A 20,080-nucleotide genomic window follows, 5' to 3' on the forward strand; every position below is an offset into this window, starting at 1 on the left:
GGAAGGGATGGATATATTTAATTCCCAAGAACCGGGGATAAGAAGCTGCAAGACAAACTTCGGCACAGGGCCCTAGACGTTCTTTAAAAAAATAAATAAACATAAAATATTGCTATGCAATTGAGTAATTTAAATATATACTTAATTCTTTATAATGTACTTAATTCTTTATTACAGCGATACGGTCATCAACTATCACGTTGGTCAAACAGAAAGCTTGGTGAAGCGAGGTTACTAAGGCTTTGTTCATCTTCCGATGGAATTACCTTTGACTCCACTAATATAGTCGTAAGCGTATGTTCTTGTTCTCTACTGTATAATGCTTTATTGCAGGTAAATAAGATAAGAATCGAACCACCGGGAATCGAACCCAAGACCTCCGGATCTTGAGCCTAACATTCAACCACTGGACCACGGATGACGTTACTTACGTATATTCTCAGTTAACATTTTTACGTTGGTACCTACTTAATTTGACCGATGAGTGTTCTAGTGTAAAATTAATGTAAAAGTTGAAATAATCGGCCGACATAATGTTTACAAATCGATGTCGAATGTTTTACTTTTCACATGTCTACGATGTACCGATTCCAAAATATTGAGGTATTTCATAAACATAATAGTTTCTGTTCGATTCTACACGGTGAAAGAATTATGTAAAGCGAATAATACAAATTAATTTAGTGATTAACAGCCTCTAGTGGTCTATTGGTTAAAGAGTTAGGCTCACGATCTGGAGGTCCGGGTTCGAATCCCGGTGGGGACATATCCCAAAAATCACTTTGTGATCCCTAGTTTGGTACATTACAGGCTGATCACCTGGTTGTCCAAAAAGTAAGATGATCCGTGCTTCGAAAGGCACGTTAAGCCGTTGGTCCCGGTTACTACTTACTGATGTAAGTAAGTAGTCGTTACATAAGCCAAGTCAGGGGCCTTTAGCGGCTCAATAATAACCCTGACACCAGGGTTGAAGAGGTTGGTAATCCACCACACAACCCACACGATAGAAGAAGATCAAAGAGTTAATTCAACAGGAATATTCAGACTTTGGGGATATTCCCGGGAATGGCACATCACTGGTCATGAGTACTCTAAACCGGAGAACATGCATAAAGTCTGATGAGACTGGAGGAAGCGAAAGTAGTGTGTCAGGATCTTAGTAAGTGAAATTCCAAGTGTTTTTTTTTATTATTATTTTTTACGGAAAGTTACATCCTAATTTACAAATTATTAAAATAAATTAATTGAATACAAAATTAACAAGTTCTTAGTTTGAATTTAGCGGTCTATTATAGGTATTTATTTTTACTTTTTAAATTAAGAATAATTGGTAAATAAATAGGTAAACGTTATAAGTAGATTGGTTTAGGTAGGTACAGTCATGTGCAATATAATGTACCCACTTTAGTACTCTGTCGCACTAACATATTTGACATTTAGTGAGACTTACAGTTCAATTTGTCAAAAAAGTTAATGTGACATGGTACCAAAGTGTATACATATTAATGCTCGTCACCGTACCTACATCCCTTTAGTCAAATGTTGGCTGGAGAGAATGCCGTCATTCGTTAAAAGGTTTTAAAATCATTTTGTGTATAACTAATTTAATTTTATATGAAAAATAAAGTGTCAATCTATTCAATTCGTCTGTGAGCTTACCTAAAAAGGGTTTTAAATAAGAATCTTACAACATCCTTAAGAAAATGATCTCCGACGGATCCTAAACGACGGCACGCAAAACAATTTAATTTTTATATCAACATAATTAGGTAGATTTTAATTTAAAATATATTTCTTAAAGTAAAATGTTCGTAATGATACCATGGTACCGTAAAATTAATCTTAAAAGTTACTTTTTCAGTAATTTTGCAAAGCCACCTCAATTTGTTTTCAATTATTTTTGTATAAATCATCCAATCCAATGCATGCGTTTGATTTTCAAAATCGACTCATGCCAATATCCACACCACCACAAAATTTCATGTTACGGTTAATTTCAAATTTCGGTCAAACACCACACTTACCTAAATTATATTTTTTTACGTCTTCATAACAATACACGCAAACGAAAAATAAAATTTGAGCGATTTTTAACGTAACACAAACCACTATAAAAGTCACACTGTTTGTAAAAAGTCTCCCAAGTCCACTTTTCTTAAGTTTTATAGTTTTAAAAGTATTTTTAAAGGTTATTTAAGAATACAATAGATCGCGTCCAGTATTTAAAAGTTCAAATTTTCGAACGTCGCGTTTAATTTCAAACAGATCCGGTTTACAATTTTTCATACATGATAATAGCCGCGTAGAAAAAAAATACGGTAAACAATTGGACAACTAACAAAGCAGCGCTTCGTAGCTATCCGAAGCTGTACTGAAATTCTAAACCCCGACTTCGGTGTCCATGTCTTGCACCCCCCATTACTAAATTTCTCAACGAATTTGAAACGCCCTAACTCGCAACATCAGCCAAACGACAATATACGAACAATACTACGACATAAAGTTAAAAATGCGACAGGGCGTAACATAACATCCGCCCTTCTACAAAACGTCCGAAGCGCTACAAGGCTATGAGAACGTATAATTTAAAGACGGAGTTGTGTACAGCGCTTGTACAAATATAGCTGTCTCTCTTGCACTTGTAGCGGAGGCTGCGCAGCTTTTCGCGTTGCGATGTTGGATTGCTCATTTTTTCGCTATCCTATATTAAATTACGTATTATTTTGTGAATTAGATTGTGTCGTGGTGTCATATTTTCGCTGAGTACCTGAATGTTTTTTTAACAGGATAGTTGGGAAGACAGGTTCGCAAATACTTGTGCTTTGTAAGGTATTTGGAAGTGCCTTTTAAATTATATTAGTAGGTACATTAGAATAATTGAAATATTTGCTAAAAATTGTACAAAATTTTATTATTATTAAAGTTGAACTAAATGGCTTTACATTTAAACTACAATAAATTTTAAATTAATACATGTTGAAATTTATGCCTAATTAAAACGATTACTTATAAATAAATATTTAATAATGTTTACAAACTGAAATTTTATTTTGTTTTTGCTTTAGGAACTGTGAAACAGCTGACATTGGAGTGTTCACATAGTTGGCGAACCTGTGAAATAAAAAAAAAAACATAGGATAAGCAACGCAACTGTGACGCAATATTGTCTAACATCTTTATCTATTTATATACTTATCTATAATTTTTTAACAATAATAAGAAAGAAGAACGATAAACTAAGTTAAATCTCTATTTTATAAAATAAAGTATTTTAATATTATTTATTAGTCTTGTCTCCCCATTTTCCTGGCCAAGTAGATAGTTAATACTATTCGCGGCAAATCCACAATAAGTGACATCAAAACGAATATCAGTCTTGCGATGGATTTGAGCTTATGGTATGATATAAGTCTAATTGGAAGTATTTAGAATACTTAGTGTGCTTTGAAAATGCCATTGCGTAAACGTTGTACCTAATCTTTAACCCTTAAATAAATAGACTTGATCGAAATTATTAAGACAAGTAGAAATTTGTCTTGAAAAAATAAATATTAGGTAGGTACGCTTTTAGCATTATATTTACCACGATAGCGATTAATGTGCAGATCTGTTTCTGAAACTCTACATTCACCGCATATTTTATGTGCCAAGCTAGTCAGTACTGTCATTAACAATACTAAAATCAAATTCATTAAAACTAAGGGTATAAGCCACTGTCTATATCAACTATCTGATAAATTATCTGTCTAGTAAATATCTGATACCTGCCAGATAAGATCTAGATAGGCAATCGAACGATCAGGAAACAAGCGTTAAAAATCAAATCCAATTAGAAATGAAACTTACGATACAAACGCCGTAGTGCACATGCGCGAGAAGAGAGGCACCCAGCAGAGAATAAAGGACAGAGAGCTCCAATTGTGGGTGGTAGAGTGAGATGGCAACACCGACGAGCAGCGGCCAGGCTACCGGGCAGAACACGGAACAGCGTTGTCCGTTCATCTCGCACACTATCAGGCGACTCTGAAAATATGAAAATCAAAAATCAGATCAAAAGAACCGCACACTATACGAAAGATCCATGAAAACGTACACAAAAATATAATTTATGATTTAGATTGTTAATGTCACTATTTTGGCAATATTGAATTTTTAACTCTACCTAACGGGTGACGAACCTGCAATGTTACGAGAAAATTGTAAAAGAGTATAATAATTACTTTTTTATTCTATAATTTTAAAGAGGCTTATTTTTACAATAATTTATAAAATAAATGGTAGGTGTTTTTTAACTTATTGAAAGCAGCACGAAATTAAATGATGTTATTTGTAAATACATTTTGAATTTAATAAATTATTTTTTAAGGATTATATTTTGGGGTTACATAGGCATTTGACATTTGTTTGCATTGCGCACTTACTTTTATATGCGCAAATGTCGAATTGTAATATTGCTTTTTTGGATGAATTGCTTTGATGTAGCCTTTGTAACTCCCAAAATATAATCCTTTAAAAAATAATTTATTAAATTCAAAATTCGTGGCCTTTTTAACCCCCCTAATGTCGAAATGACACCTAGCAGTGACCACACACCATAAATACCAGTGTTCGGTTAATGTAAAATACTTACAGAAATGTGGCTGAACAAGGTGCCATACAGTAACAGGAAGGCTTTCATGTCGTATTCCAGCACGTTGTTGGGCGACCACACCGCCCACGTGGTGATGGCTACTATTAACATGAGCATCGACCACGCTGGGCGCAGCGCTTCTAGCAGAGGGTACAACTTACCTGTACGGGCTTTGTAAGATCTGAGGAAAGTAGATGAAGAAGTGTCGATTAAGTGATGGCGGTTGTGGTACATTGTATAATTGCAGTGTAAGTTGAGTAGGTGCACTTACCATTATGGCTTAAAGGACCAAAGTCCTTTTAAAATCGAAACCTCATTGTTTACCTATTATGTCTAGAAATCTGGATCGTAGGAGGATATACAGCACAATAATTTTCCGTTATGTCCGAAACAATAAACAGTTGAGCGCATCAATATTTCTGTTAGCAACATCCAACAGATTATTTTTCGAGATTGACAATTTACATGATTTATACAATAGCGACATACCTACATTAGAAAATACTTTTATTTCTTTCGTGTGAGTTGTAAGACTAATGACTCTAAACTACAAAATACTCACAAGTAAACATTATACACGGCTATAGGTAGTGTGGTGAGGAAGCCAGTGGCGTGGATGACCACCTCGAAGACCTGAATGAAGGTGACATCACCGATGACGTAGAACTTGAACGCGTCAGTGCCACATTCGCCTGCGATGACGAATAGTATTGATGATACCTGGTGAGAATATAGTGTAGTGATGATGAAGATTGCTTCACTCCGACGTTCATGTGCTCACATGTAGCTTATATAACCAATATTCTTGGGAAAGATCCTCGCACATAGCGGGCATGTGAGCACACCATTTAAATATGTATGTACCTATAATAGATTGCCGCTGGTGAGGGGGTTTCGAAGGATAATATGATTCGTTTTCATTAGGCACTGATGTATGGCAATCCTGTGCAGTACACAGTTTAAGAGTTTTACATACACAATGCCAGACATGAGAGATTCCTAGAGAAACTGATAGGGGAGAGAGGTCCTGGCAGTGTGAATGTGGCCGTACATTCACTGCTAAGATCGGTTACGTCAGCCATATGAGAGCGCATCTTAGGCGTTCCTAGATTGGAGACTTGTCGCCATGGCCGAATACGGCTGGAAGGATATATATACTTCCTCAAAACTAGAGTGTATAGGCATTTACTAGGTAAGCGTGTACCTTCTTAGGCCACATCGTCAGGTCATTGGGTGAAATTGTGGTCAAACGCAAACCTATTTTTAATAAAAAAAAATAGGTAACAGGTGTAGAGTTTCTTTATTTTTTCTTAAACAATTTGGTCTTAGCAAATGCTTATGCACTTTAGCGTTAAAATCTCCAATATCTCTGGGAATTCTGGGAAAGATACACTGCAATGCAACAGATGGTAACATTGTATTATTATTTTTTTCAATTAAGTCTTAATCTAGCCTATAAGATCTTATTGCTGGGTAAAGATGCCCCCTTCCTCTTTCCATTTTTCACGGTCCTGTGCGTACTCCGGCCAGTTCCTACAGCAAGCGAAAGTCAACCCAGCCAAGCCAAGTCGTTATGCCTTCTCCTTCGAGGCCTGTACCCGTCCCTTTCTCTGTACCCTCCTATGAGGCACCCGATTAAGTAAATAAATTAAAACTAGATTTGTTTTACACACATACCCACATACTGAGGTCGTACCCCCACGGCAGGTACAAAGTCCCAGTGTTGTACTTCTCACAGTGACTCACATAGAAATTCAGGGTTATGCTCATTATTACTAGGAAACCTCTGGAAAGTGAAACAACATTACTTTTATTAATAAACAAAATATATAAATATGTATATACATAAATATATAAAAAAATAAAAATTTAATAAATTAGAAACGCAAAAATTTTAAAATACATAATGTAAAAATTCAAAATGTAAAAATTCTAATTGTGACGGTAACATTATACCCAGTGATGTGCCGTTTCAGGGAATATTCCCACTTTAGGAACGTTGGGGAAAAAAACTATTCTCCATCTTCTTTCTACTCATCTATGCTACTTTCTCTTACCTGAGTGGTGGCAGCGAAAATTCATCCCTCCCGAAGATAGAAGCCAGGCAGTAGGGGATAAAGAAGACCACATAAGAGTCCAGGCCGTGGTCGAACATCTCCCCCAGAGGGCCAGAAACCCCGATCTTGCGAGCTTGCTTGCCGTCTATACCGTCTGGATATGAAAAGGAAATAACTCAAAACTTATTTGCTTACACAGAACAGCGTCTGTGGTGTAGTGGTTAGAGCGTTAGACTCACGATCTGGTCCGGGTTCGATTTGTTGAAATCACGTAGGGAGACTGTCCTTTGTTCGATAAGGACTTTGCAGGCTTGAATCACCTGTACGAAAAAGTAAGATGATTCCGTGCTTCGGAGGGCTTTAAGCCGTTGGTCTCAGTTATTAACCGTAAAACACCAAAGGAACCCGCTTTGGAGCAACTTGGTTAAGTATGCTCCATAGCCCCTCCGGATGATTGTGGGGATATCTGTGCCATGCAGTAAGAGGAAGTAGGAGGGTTTATGTTACTTCATCATCACCAATTTGAACACATAATAACGGGTTCTTACCTCGTTTAAAATGGGGATATGAGACTCCCGATATTTCGACACTGTTGCAAGTGCCATGATCACGGGATGACTGATGAGATTGGAGTGGAGTAGGTAGATCCATAATTTTCTACGGGCAGACACATCTGTCTACCCTCTTTCTTTGCCGCTTGTTTATGTTTTTGATATCGGAATATTCGGAACCATCTGAACTCGCACCAAACTCACTACGACATTTTTTTTTTTGACGTGACTTATTGTAGATTTGCCGCTGATGACATTAACTACTTGGCCGGAAACACTACGACAAACCGCGACCGCGCGTGATAATAACCGCGTAAACTTAAAACAATATATCACCAATTTGGCCAAGAACCTTCCTCTCCGTCGCAAAACTCGAAGAGAAAGTACCAGGGTACAATAAACTCACCGAGATTATAAGCCAGGAACAGCAAGGTCCCACACATAGTGAACACCCACCCAGGTACATTGCTCCCTGTGCCGTCATAGTCCAACCAGGTGAGCACGGCTACATCTGCCACCATGAAGAGGAACCCGACGAACGTTATCAGGTTCGGAGCTATGCTGTCTGGAATGAACTATGGACATCATAATATACTTTTTATTAACATAACATAAACATTGAAATAGCTTAATTTATATTCAGTGATGTAGTGTTCCCACTTTGGGAACGTTCCCGGCAGTAAAGGCGCAAAAGTTACGTAAAAAGAGCTTTATTACGGAACCTTTAGGCAAATAATAAATATTTTAGATTATTTAAGCTTATTACACTACTAATAAACTATCTTCTTCTTACCGTGTGAGCTGAGAGGTGGAATACCAACCTCATCAACCCTGGTGTCAGGGTTATTACTAAGCTGCCAAAGTCCCCTGACATTGCTCATGTCACGACTACATATGGCTTACATATAACGGCTTAACGTGCCTTCCGAAGCAAGGATCATTTTACTTTCTAGCCAAACTAGTGATCACAAAGTGATTAAACTATCTGATATCTGAAGCATATCTGCTGGATAAAATATCAAGTGCTTGTCAATAATAAACGTTCAGATGAGAGTAGCATTAGTAGGTACTTTCTGTCAGTAAAGTTAAACTCTATTCACAAGGTAAATGGCCTTTGTGTGGCTAGACATAAGAAAAGTTGTCACTTTAGCAAGAGCTTAATATTAATTTTACACTACTTACTTTTACAGCTGTATTCCATGACGGATGCATTAAATATTGGCTTAGGGGACTGGTATCTATTGCACTGTACTGAAAAAATAAAAAGATAAAATCTAAATCAAACCCTGTAATGGTTATCTCCTAGTACGGCTTTCAAATAGACTACTTTGGGCGCCATCCCACTCGCGTCAGACAGAGTAGAGTACCTCTGAATAGTAGGTACTGACAGTTACTGTTGCCCTCTGTCCGGTAATTAAGGAAGACAGTATGTCTAAATGTATTCAATTAAAAATAATTTCAAATGTATTCAATGTGAAATAATTCCAAAAGTATTTAATGTGAAATAATTCTTACTTTATATTTACTAAATCCTTTCAAATCCTGTTTTGATAAATACTTATATTTAAACACTTTCGATACGAACCCTAACATTTTTATCAACTTTATTTGTCACTCTTATTGTAAATTCACTCAATAAGTACACTGTTAAAATTTTTTGTAAACAATTTCAACCACACATAACAACCTTACATACATCATTTAATATTATTTCAAACCTTACGACATAGGGACTTATTTTAGAATAACCTTCATAGCTATTAATACTTTTTTAAATTTTAATATGTGGAATTTAAAAATAAAACGCGTTATGGTTCTGTCCGGTTATTCGTACGACTGATTACTACAGAAGATAAGAAGTAAGTAATAATATTGATAAAATTTGCTCCCTAATGAATGACATTTATGTTTGTATGTGAAGTCATGTTTAATATTAAGTAAGCTTAGATATAATAGTGCTGAATCCAATACACACCATCTAATTTTATTTTATGTTATACCTGTCATTTTCTTATCCGCCGAAAAGGAAATAAGGATAATTGACAGGCATAAAATTTATGGAAAACACGTCAAATTTAGGCACAAATCTAAAACAACCGTCTAAAAATTTTACATTGGCCAACAACCCGATCTAATTAAGTTGACAGCACACATCAAACGGTTTGCACACCAACAATATACCTCTTTGATTCGTTCAGTTTATTCATTCAAACACTCATTTATTTTAAAATTAACAGTTGTCAATAACCCGTCCCTTTCCTTTTCGGCGGATAAGAATGATGGGTATAACTTAAAATAAAATTAGGAAGTGTCTGCAGGAATCGGGGCCAATATGTGGTTATGTCATATAATAATAATAAAATAACCGTTTATTTCAGGCAACTAAGCCCATAGAATAAATAATTTAATCAACTTTTTCTTCTTTCTTATTTTTTAATCTACTGATATAATTTTAAGCACAAACACGCAGACGCGTGGTGGATTATGCCCCATAGTCGTGAGCGTATGTTATGTTGTTCTGTAACTTAAGGTAGTCCATACTTGCAAATGAATACCTAACCTATTACCCAGATCACAAATTACTTAACAGTTATTAAGTATCGCGATGTAAAAGAAAGTTATAAAATTATTTTGATAACCAGTTGCAATAATAAAAAGTCTAATCGGTTTATTGACTTGATATCATATCTTGTACCTATCTATCGAGGTTATACTCGCATTCACTCCGTAACACGGTTTTAAACATATTCTTATTTATAGTAAGTAGGTATTTTAATACATAACATAGTAGGAAATAGGAAATCTAATACCTACCTATTATGTAAGTCATAGATACGAATTGATAATAAAATATTGATATTTGTCTTTATAGCACTTACTCTTGCTTAAGGAAACTCACAAGGCCGGTCAAGTAGTTAATTCCATCGGCGGCAAATCTACATTAAGTCACGTAAAAAAAAAGAAGGAAACTCACAAAGAGAAATTTTAAATCGAAAAAGAAGTGACTCGGACGGGGCTTGAACCTGCGTTTAATAATATTAGTAAGTACTCAATATTCTAGATAGTAGGCGCAGGAGTCGGCTTAATGACGATACATAGATCGAATAATTTCGCATGGACAGGAGGAGGACCGGGTGGTGTAATGGTTAACACGCTCGTCCCGGCTTGACAAGAGCTGCGGGTTCAAGTCACGTCCGAATTAAAAAAAAACGATTTTAAATTTTCTCAGTCAGCAGACATCCCTAATTTTATTTTAAGTTATATAACTGTCATTTTTTTGTCCGCCGAAAAGGAAAGGGACAGGTAAATGATAGCTATTTGTGCCGTTAATTTGTCACCATTCCATCTTAGGACGAGGAGTTGCTACGGATTATCTTATTGACAACAGATTCTGCCCACCCGGTTTCGGATTATAGGCCTGACTTTATGTGTATATCATTTTTATCAACGAAACTCACATGTGACTTAAGTCTATTTACTTATGTTCATTGCATTAAATCAATAATGTATACAAACTACAGCCGTTTGCCAATGTAGAGGGTTATATAAGTAGAAACCCGCTTAGATAAAAAAAGTCTCTACCTACCCCAAAAACCCCAATAGCGGGTTAAGCGTGCATATGAGTGGAATTCTCTGCCGTCTTCTGTATTCGAATCCGAATGCATGTAACCCAGGTGCTTTCAATGCCAGAGTGAACAGGCACCTTCTGGGCGAGCTTGCTCCATCTTAAGCCTCGTCAATGCCTTCGGGCAAGTCTGATAAAAAAAAATATGAGTATTTGATGTACGTACCTCTAGTTTCTCATCTTTCACCAGATTACTTTTACACCCTCATTCAAGTTCCAGAATATTTGAAAAAGCTGTGAAACAGTAACCTCCTCTGCAGTAGGGTAATTGGCCATATTGTGTGCCATTTGGCGCAGCAAGAATTAATTGGTGCAATAATTGTGGCGGTAATTGGGTCCCGCGGGTGCATGCCGGCCGGGAATGGCTCGTGGTTGTCCGCATGTTAGACGGGTTTTAATTTATTTTAACTACCAACATTACAATGTTATATTGGATTATGGGAAGAAATATTATTAGGTTGAAATCCAGTACCTTTGATAGAATCAGTTATGTTTTATCAACGTTTAGGTCGATGTTTTATAGATTAAAAAAAATACGAAATACTCAGAAAGTTCGGTAAGGTTACTTAGTTATTGGTACTTAGTTATTCTTGTGATGGATTGACTTCTGACTACCCCAACTTGGATACAGTAGTGAGCTTATGTTATGTTTTTTTTTTATGTTATTAATATTACAGAATTTACCTTTTCTAGAGATTCGGAGGATATTGTACAGATCACTGAATATACTTATTAAAAGGAGTAATCAAATCTCACATTTAAGATTATAAATTCCTTAATTTTAATGGCCACAACTCCTGCTACCCTCTTTTCAAACACAATTATAATTATCAGTGCAACTTTAATACTGGCGCAAACAGGTCCATCCACCCTACGCATGATTTACGACCTGTAAAAATAGACAGCTGCTAATTGTACGCAATGTGCGCTGTAGTTTATTGCGCAATTGGACTCCGTGCGCAAACGCGCATACTTACAATAACACGCGTTTTTGTTTTAGGTAGCCTTAATTCATTTAATGAGAGTAAGTAAGAGAAAGATTTACGGCGTTTTCTAGAATAAATAAGTAGATTTAAGTAGGTAAGTATGGAAATTGGTGAACAACTAGTCATCAGAAGACTTCTTTCAGTCAGGCTCGGTAAACATTAGACAAGTCACACACATACATACACACAAACACACACACACATTTTCAAAGTTTTTTATATTTTAAATTTTTTATACGAGTGTTATTTATTACGTGTCGTGTTACTCCAGATACCTATAAGTACATAATATTAAAAAAAAACGAAATGTGGGTCGTGGTTCTTCTGCATACGGTCCCAATTTGAATATTATTTTTATTTGTATTGTAGTTTATAAGATTGTTTGTAGAAGAAGAACTAAACTTTTTTTAAGTACCTAACTTAGGACTACCGACCAAGAAAGCAAGCCTAGGTTTTTTCATATTCTGACAGTCAACTTTCTATTAAGTACCTGTAAATATATACGTATATACCCAAGTGCAATAAAGGAATTATTAAGTTAAACATAAATACAATTCATGTTGTAAAAACTTAACGATTATGTCCTCCTTCCCTCTTTCTCTCTCTCCAACATTGTATTGAAATTAAGTAGGAAACCCATTGGGCGATAGGCTGGACGCAGATTCTGTGCCCATACTGTTCATCATATCCACCTTCGTTAGTGTTTCTTTTGACTCTACCCACCCAACTAAGTCATATAATACTAATCATCGACTGGCATTCCTATTTGCATATGCTGATCACTGGGAAGTCATAAATAGATAGAGCCACTGGAAACAATCAGAACAACCAAACACAGGAAACCCCTTAATTATCCAAAAAGACATCAATCTCATTCGAAATTACACGTAATTTTGTCTGAAATAGGCACGCGCCCGAACTGGCAACAGACATTATCGGCGCGGTTCGAATTTCAAATTACGCGGCGGTGTCGAATGGCGCCCTCCGAGCGTCGCCTGGCAACGCACAGGTGTCGTATCGATCTCCTGCGGCGTTATAGGCGCCTGGTACTTTCGTGGGTTTGGGGGTTACGCCACGGTTTTGATTTGGTGAGTTTTATGACTGACATGGACTCCCATTATGGTTATTCACATTCACAGACTATAAACGACATCTTCTTCATGAGATCACATTTTGCTCCACGTTTTACAATAATATCTTAGCTGGACAGTATGGAGAACTGTCAAAATTTAGGAACACTTAATTAACAGTGCTGCCACCTGCGTTTGAACTTCTAGTTTTTATCCTCATTGGTCCTGTAAGTATTTCATTTACTGTAAATGTCGTTGAAGTTGTCGTCATTGGTCTATTTACCGGCAGGAAATAGAACAACTTCCGATCTCTACAGATCAATGGCCAGTCATGTCTTACCGATTGACATTATTGATACAGTTTATTATATAGATAAAACGTAGGTTAGGTACCAAAAATGGTTGTAGTTTTGTCTTCTAATCTAACGATTAATGGATAAATAGATCTAAGTGCGCAAGTTTGTTTGTATTTATGAGTGAATATGTCGTCTATTTTACCCAAATACTTATTGATGTCGTAGGCTATTATTGTCTCCAAAACATCTAATGGTATTGCTTAGTGAAGGTTGTTTTCAAGTTGAAAACAATGAAAATGCTGTCACCAAAGCTTTCAATGAACTTTTGTCTCCATCGACATTCGTCACCGGTCTAACTCGCCTCTTAACAACTTAGTGGAAAATTAATTACACGAAGAATTCATATTTCAGTCTATTTATACAGCGAGTTAGTTCTACCTGTCACAGTAGCATGTCTTGTTAGCGTTTCAAAGGGAGTGAATTAGCGGCGACAACCTTGCCAGCGGCAAATTACCCGCAGGAAATGGAAACAAGATTAATAAGACAACTTCCGATCTCTGCTAGCCTGGTATTAGTTTGAATGTTGTCACTTCGTATTAGATAGACATTTATTGAAGGACGATGGAATCTTGCACTAGCTTTACATTTTATGCGTTCTTAGTAGTAAATTCCCCCCACATCGAGTATCATTGATCTTTTTAAATAATAAAAAATAAAAAAAGTATATAAAGCGAAGAAAACTTTCTGACAATATTGAGGCTTGTTCATTTTTTATTATTTAAAGTCAAACCAAAAAGGACCGTAAAATTGACGATAATAGCAATAACACAAGAATAATAAACACATCAAACAAAAAACAACAGCGTACAAACATGCTATATTTGCGCTCAATACAAAGCAATCACGGTTTCTCTAAATAATGCCAAGAGCAACACGACAGCAAGCTAATTTGTTTATTTAAACAGTAATTGACCTACAATGTAGACTAGGGTTGACAGGAACAAACATTCTCGGGTATTTTAAAGAGACATTGTCAAAACAATTGGTTTAAATTCCTCTTGAAGATAGAAGAATAGTCTTCCCAAGTAACGGACATACCAACATAATACTTTACCTCTATTACCGTATTTTCTGCACTAGATTAAAGAGAAAACATAATTTATATTCCTTTTTTTTACCGTGACTTATTGTAGATTTACCGCAGATGGCATTAACTACTTGGCTGGACAAATGGGGAGCGCTGAAGGCTCTCACCCGGAATTATCCGGGTAAAGTATCTTATGAAAGATTTATGTACAGATTTAGTCTAAGGTTATGGATGAGATAGTTTATCGTTATAGTTTATTATAGATGATAAAAACTACGGATTATGTCATCCATAACCTTAGACTGAATCTGTACATAAATCTTTCATAAGATACTTTTAGATTTGTCGACGTCTAATTTACATTCTTAAAGCTTTATTTGCATTGGGATATATTTTTCTTTTTAAACATCATATACACGTTCTAAAAGGTTTCATTGGAAAATAACGAAAGGAATATCATGCATATCCATATTACAATAATTCAAGAGAGCTCTATCTCCTCTCAGTCTACCCCAAAAGATGGTATATTAGAAAATAATAGAAGTTAAACACATTTATTTACTCTAAAGTACCAGGGCGCCATAAAACAATCAGCCCTGTTCAGAACATGAACTTGTTATCGCTAACACCCGATCCGGCGATATTTTCGGACCTAGACACAATACTGATCGGTACCGACTAATAAACAACAGTGCTCTCGACTTATTGCGTTGCAGCCTGTGATGTTTTCACAGCTTACTTATGTTCGCCTGGTCACTTGTAAATAATTACTTGTCATATGAATAAATTACAATTGAGTTACTAACATTTACTGCGTACGTGAAACTGATACCTACTCCTGTATAAAACACAACGTTAGTCAAACTCTAATTTATTATTTTCTTCATGTAGAAATCAACAAAATGACGTCGAATTTTATTATGATTTCGAATCTTGTCTTTTATAGTGATATATAACAAAAGGCAAAGGCTGTAGAGCGAAGTGCCTTATTATATAGCAAGCATATCTCCAGCAGCAGTCACCATCATCGTCTCCCTAGCGTGTTTTTCAAGTCTGCTAAAAATCCTAAAGATTTGATAGGTCCGGTTTTTTACAGAAGCGACTGCCTGTCTGACTTTCTAAGGTGCGAAAGGAAAACCAGCCCGATACAGGTTAGGTTACATACACCCAATCTCCAACAGCAGATGCTCCACTCCTACAGACAAACCGAGAAATTGGTTTGTGGGGTTTTTATTGTATCAATATTTTTTGTGTCTTTATAAAATATAAACATTTTACTTACTTACTTCTACTATACAACTGATCTATGTCAGGTGCCTTTGGCGTCTCAATAGTAACCAGGGTTGATGAAGTTGGTAATTCTCCTCACAACCCACACGATAGAACCAATGCTAAACCAATGAATCGCTACCAAAGAGGTGAGGCCTACCTCGTATTCATTGGTTTTTTTTATTCATTGGATTCATTGGTTTAGCCAAATTAGATACAAAACCCATTCTGAAGTAAATCAGAAGTCAGAATCCTTTCACTCCATAAGTGCCTTTGACGCTCTTAGTAGCCGTAGGTTATATGTTTGGTCCCGGGTTCGATTCCCGATGAAGACATATCACAAAAGATACTTTGTGGTCCCTAGTTTGGTTAGGACATTACTGGCTGATCCCCAGATAGTATATATGTAGTAATGTAATGTCCGAAAGTAACATGATCTGTGCTTCGGAAGGCACGTTAAGCTGTTGGTCCCGGTTACTACTTACGGATGTAAGTAAGTATTCGTTGCACGAGCCATGTCAGGGGCCTTTGGCGGCTCAATAGTAACACTGACATCAGGGTTGATGAGGTTGGTACTCCACCTCGCAACCCACAAGATAGAAGAAGAAGTATCCATAAATACTTACAAATATGTTAACAATAGTAGGAAGTCATCAACCGAACAGTACTCTCCTAGCAATGACATCATTCTGCAGCGGTTAATTGCAATTAATTGCATACGAGAGGCGGTGCACACGCCCGATGGAAATTAATTTATTATTCGCGTCTGTTGCAACAGATGGAATGTATTCTTTAACCTTGTTTTTACAGTGAATTACTTAAAGTTAATATACATAAACGTAACATAAACAACCTTATATAGATCCCACTGCTGGGCACAGGCCTCCTCTCAGTCAACCGAATGAAAGATGGAACTCCACCGCGCTGCTACTGGTAAAGCTCAACCGGCTGCAGCTGAAAATCAGCGTCATAGTCTAGCTACTGCTGCTAGGCTGTGACATTTGCTGAGCTGAAAAAGTTTGGACATTAAATATAATAAATATTAAGTAATTTAATTACCTAAGTAATTTATGTTATAAATGCCGAATAAATATTTTTTCTTTCTTTTTTCTAGAGTTTGTGGTCCGTAACGCCATAGAGACAACAACTAATCAGCTCGCGACACCAAACACTTCAGGACCCCGATACCGACCCCGCCGGCGTGGTCGACGATTTCCCTCAACCAGGACTTATCACTATCGACCCACTAGGGTTGATTAATTCTTTCAAATATTTTTCCTCTCCGACGACGCCCTGAGCCGAGATTCGCGCCCAACTAGGCACCCTCAGGCCTGTTGTCTTAAACGTTGTACCGGGTGAGAGCCTTCAGCGCTCCCCATTTGTCCGGCCAAGTAGTTAATGTCATCTGCGGCAAATCTACAATAAGTCACGTCAAAGGAAAAAAAATGTGGTTAAAATGGCCACATATAAAAGCAATTCATGTAAAAAAATAATATTGCTATTTGACATTTGTTTGCATTGCGCAGTTACTTTTATTTGCGCAAATGTCCAATTGCAGTATTGCTTTTTTAGATGAATTGCTTCGATGTAGCCTTTTTAGTCCCCCTGTGGGCCCTGAAGTAAGGCAATGCGGCGGTTGACACCTGCTTTTTTTTACAAGAATGAGATTTCGTCGACTAGCGCGCGTCAATGCGCTTTTTGACGGACGTCATAGCCCAGGCCTATTTACGATTTCCGGCATCAAAGTTCACAGTAAGTGCACACTGTGAGCAGTTTACTACGCAAACAATTTTATGTATATTATTATTTGTAAATAATTTTTCATAATTTAATAATTCTTCCTCTTCTATCGTGTGGGTTGTGAGGTGGATCGCCAACCTCATCCACCCTGGTGTCAGGGTTACTATGAAGCCTCCAAAGTACTTAATTAAAATTTGGTAACCATTCCGCTACTGATTTTTTACATTGATAAATGTTTAATGGGTAATTTTAATTATCTCTATTTACATTTGTTTGGATAAAGAAATAACACGGGATATTTTAAATACCTTTACTCCTTATATTTAACAAAATCCTCTCCCCACAGACATCCTACCATAGACTCGCCTTTCTTACTTTTTAAACTGCCTTACGTCCCATTCATTAACCATTCTCCTTTCATACCATAAACAATCAAATTCCCATTCATTATCCTTCCATAGTATTCTCACTTTCCTACATTTGTTATAAAGGTAAGATGCTAGAAACAACATCTTTTTGCAAGAGCCATTTTAAACAATCTAGGACAGATCAAGTCATGTCTTACGCTAAATGCTAATGTAAGTAGGTACATAAGGTAATTATTTTAAGTATAGTACGTTTTGGACAAGTATCTTACTATCTATCTATCTTACTATCTAGTTACTATCTCAAGATTGAGTAACCAGGCGCTCAGATGCAGTAAGTGTTTAGTTTGACTGGACCAGGAGCGCAGACGCCGGAGGAAGCGTAAATAGGTGTGAGACTGAGACCATCCGGCCCGACGGGCTAATGGTACTGGCGCGGGCCGATTCACGAGTGAACAGCGGATCATGACCGTATAGTTATTATGCTACCCTTGTTTGGCGATTGTAATCGAATAGCAAATGGTGGGCGTAACCATGGTAACCACGGTCTCGAGCTATTTCTGATCTTCTTCTTAACGTGTGGGTTGTGAGGTGAAATACCAACCCCATCAACCTCGGTGTCTGGGTTATTCCCCTGACATGGCTCATGTAACGACTACATACTTACATCAGTAAGTAGTAACCGGGACCAACGGCTTAACGGTCTTTCGAAGTGCGGATCGTTTTGATTTCGGACAATCAGGTGATCAGCCTGTAATGTCTTAACCAAACTAGGGATCGCAAAGTGATTTAGGTGATATGTCCCCACCGGAATTCGAACCCGGGCCACGCTGATGCCCGTGGCCTTGACGCATCGCGTAGGAAAGGATGGATTGAATAGTCTAATAAGCGCTTATACCGAACATAGATACAAATTAACACACTTTGAAGAGTCTCAACACAGGTAGTACCTCCTAAAGGTACGTACAGCCTGGTACAGCCTCATTTTCATATTTTTAAATCTTCAGGAAATAAGTAAAATTCCAGCCATCTGGTCCAAACTACAAAAGTCACGTCAAGAATGTCATTGAAATCTCCAAAAAAAAACTTAAAAAATAAAAAACATTTATTTCAGACAAATAGTCCATATTAAATTCATTAAACACTGCTAAAAACAATAAAATAATAAATAATAATAAAATAAAACCAGCGTCTGAGCTAGGTACTTCACCCCTCTCGGTCTTACTTTAGTCTTCAATCATATGGGCGTCAGACGTCACACACACAGATGCGCGTGTACGATAACGTCAATGTGTTATGTCTGTGTCAAACGAGGTGTTTAGTTTAAAGTGTCCGGACTAATAAACTAAGAATCATAATTCTTTGACAGAGGTTACCCTTTGTAACAATCTACCACCAGCGGGCCTAGCGCCATAAGCACGCGGCTCTTTCTCGCCGCGACGGAGATCATCTGTCTCTTTCTGTGCAGTACTGTGAGAGAGTGACGGGTGACGTATCCTGCCGAGAGCTCCCGCTTCCTCTTTTGCCCGAAACTATAGTTGTAGACAAATTAATCGTGCGCCTGATGAGGCGACTAGACGGCTCAACAGACAGTCACGCGCCATGCAAATGGAAACGGCCTTACGGTTCTAATTCAAACTAATGTTCAGCTATTTTACTACTGGTACTAGGAGCGCAGACACGTGATGTGATTGTTCTTTACTTATATACGTACTTACAGTATATAAATCCCACCGGGGTAACAGAGACCATGAAATCCCATTTGCTTCGATCCTGACACAAATCTCTTGCTTCCTCTACATTCATCAATCGTTTCATACACGCATAATATGCCGGTTTAGAATAGAGTACTGAACCTAAGGACATCTCCAATTTGGTCAATGTACGTTCTTCTTGGTCTTCCTCTGCCAGCCCTAACACGCCAGGAATCCCCAATCTTGTTGGCAGAGCCACAAACAAACGGGTGTGACGGGTAATATTAGATTTATCCAAGTGTAAGTCATATCCGCATAATTATAATACACACATACATAAGTTCACGACTATACTCCAACTGGGGTAGTCAGAGGTACATCCATCGTGAGATCAACTACCTAAGTGCCCACACCTCACCGAGCTTTTTATTAAGCCATCGTGGTGAGCCGCGTCGTCGTGTATAATAGTGGAACCAACTGTGTTAATGAAAATTGCACTTATGATAAAATTAAAAGCATTAGTTAATATTTCCCAACGCGTATTTCCCAACGGCGTAAGCAGAGACTATAGAATTCCATTTGCTGCGATCCTGATACACTATCTTGCTTCCTCCACATTCATAAAGGCTAGGCAAGTCGTAAACATTTTTTTACCATTACATAAAAAAAATAACAACAGTAGTTATATGATATCAGCATTTTAAGATTTG

The 20,080-nt window shown here is 37.2% G+C and overlaps 2 protein-coding genes across 4 annotated transcripts in view; both read right to left on the reverse strand.

The window, feature by feature from the left end:
* LOC126376528 (eyes absent homolog 2) overlaps positions 1–2,160 on the reverse strand; it is a 58,098-nt gene extending 55,938 nt beyond the window's left edge. For both annotated transcript variants that reach the window (XM_050023980.1, XM_050023979.1), the window contains exon 1: positions 2,025–2,160. The gene's annotated coding sequence lies outside the window, so the exon portion shown is untranslated. The remainder of the gene's footprint in view (positions 1–2,024) is intronic.
* Positions 1,177–9,079, reverse strand: LOC126376631 (ethanolaminephosphotransferase 1-like). Of its 2 annotated transcripts, none has more exons than XM_050024156.1 (9): positions 8,754–9,079; positions 8,421–8,489; positions 7,645–7,803; positions 6,688–6,841; positions 6,308–6,416; positions 5,193–5,350; positions 4,631–4,811; positions 3,847–4,023; positions 1,177–3,111 (listed from the first exon to the last, which is right to left on the reverse strand). In XM_050024156.1, the coding sequence occupies exons 2-9, from the start codon at positions 8,437–8,439 to the stop codon at positions 3,046–3,048; spliced, it is 1,023 nt and encodes a 340-aa protein (XP_049880113.1). In that variant the 5' UTR covers positions 8,440–8,489; positions 8,754–9,079; the 3' UTR covers positions 1,177–3,045. The 2 variants fall into 2 exon arrangements, with proteins under 2 accessions (XP_049880113.1, XP_049880112.1); XM_050024155.1 differs by having other exon boundaries at positions 7,645–7,813.
* Between the last annotated feature and the right edge of the window lie 11,001 nt (positions 9,080–20,080).

Source organism: Pectinophora gossypiella, chromosome 21, assembly GCF_024362695.1.
Source record: "Pectinophora gossypiella chromosome 21, ilPecGoss1.1, whole genome shotgun sequence".
Taxonomy (NCBI): Eukaryota; Metazoa; Arthropoda; class Insecta; order Lepidoptera; family Gelechiidae; genus Pectinophora; species Pectinophora gossypiella.